Raw genomic sequence first — 1,315 nt, 5'->3', positions numbered from 1 at the left:
TAGAATTTTATAACCACACCAAAATGGTAGGGACAGAACTATAATATAAAGAAGCATTTAATGACATGAGAGTTTGTGAATGAATCTTGGGGGCAAACATTCTCTGAAGCTTCTGAGATGACACCAATAAGGAGTCAACTTCTGCCTACTGCAGTCCCTATCCATAAACACACACTGGACCCACACAACCCTCGAGCAATGTCAGAAGGTCCTGTGATACACCACATAATGGCCCTCCATTTGGCCACACTGGGAACAAACATGGATGTTGAAACTCCCTGCATTTCCCCAATCTCTACATTAACTACTGGCTTGCTTTTGGCACTCTTCCTCCTGGACAAGTCTGATCCCGTAATTAACTTTTGTTCTTCATCTATATCTGACAGTTAACCTAACTTGAGTCCAGCTCTGATTTTTAAAATACTACAAGACCCATTTCTAATAGTTGACTTCAAGTCCAACACCCAGCATAACCTCAGGGAAAGATCCCCTGTGCCAGATGCTGCTGGTGCCTCATTCATAACCATGATTCTGGGCATCCCAACCTTGATCCCACTGACATCAGGTATAAATTTTTTTCTCACTCTTTTGTCTGGCCACTTACAAACTTGCCCCATGTTTGAAGGAGATCCAATCTCACAAAATTAATCATGCACTGGAATTGTCTTTAATTAATAACATGTACATATTGATACATGAAGGCACAACTCTTTGCTACTAAGACAATGCAACCCTGATACATATCTTCCACTTACTCCTTAAATTGACCTTGCTCTGTTTTTGAATGATAGGCAAATGCTTGGTTGGGCATTACTTTTGACTTACAACTTTCCCTGTGTCATTTCCTTTTCTATCCTTATTGGTATATAATGAGATCAGTTCACAACCAACAATTTTTATTGGGACACTTTTATTCAAGTGATCCAGGCACAAACACAATAAAACATGCCTCTCTTCAGACCGTAAAAAAAATCAGCCTTTTATTCTTGACCTCTAAACTTCATCACATCTGAGTAAGAGGTAGGCAGACCAGAGAACAAAGGGACAGAGTCTGTCCCTTACCCAGTTTTTAAGACTCACCTCTGTGTCCACGGGCAACAATTACAGATGGGATACCAAACATGAAGTCTCCTATTAAGTCCAGGAACAGCTCTCTCTTTCGGGCAAGGTCATCTGTCCCTCCTAAATACTTCTCAATAGCCATTGGAGTCAGTTCCTCAGGAACATTCTGAAATACATCAATACAGTGAGCAACAGTGATTCTGTAGCCATTCAACAAGACCTTAAGATAGTGAAAGTCTTGAATATTGTAAAA

General features: G+C 40.3%; 1 protein-coding gene across 1 annotated transcript in view; it reads right to left on the bottom strand.

The window, feature by feature from the left end:
* Positions 1–1,315, bottom strand: part of LOC101569637 (carboxylesterase 1E-like) — a 47,243-nt gene that overhangs the window by 19,940 nt on the left and 25,988 nt on the right. Inside the window, exon 8 of the mRNA XM_023721781.1 lies at positions 1,081–1,228. Coding sequence (XP_023577549.1) covers positions 1,081–1,228 — 148 coding nt within the window. The remainder of the gene's footprint in view (positions 1–1,080; positions 1,229–1,315) is intronic.

Source organism: Octodon degus, unplaced genomic scaffold, assembly GCF_000260255.1.
Source record: "Octodon degus isolate 3935 unplaced genomic scaffold, OctDeg1.0 scaffold00085, whole genome shotgun sequence".
NCBI classification, from domain to species: Eukaryota; Metazoa; Chordata; class Mammalia; order Rodentia; family Octodontidae; genus Octodon; species Octodon degus.
This window is presented reverse-complemented; position numbering and strand designations above follow the sequence as displayed.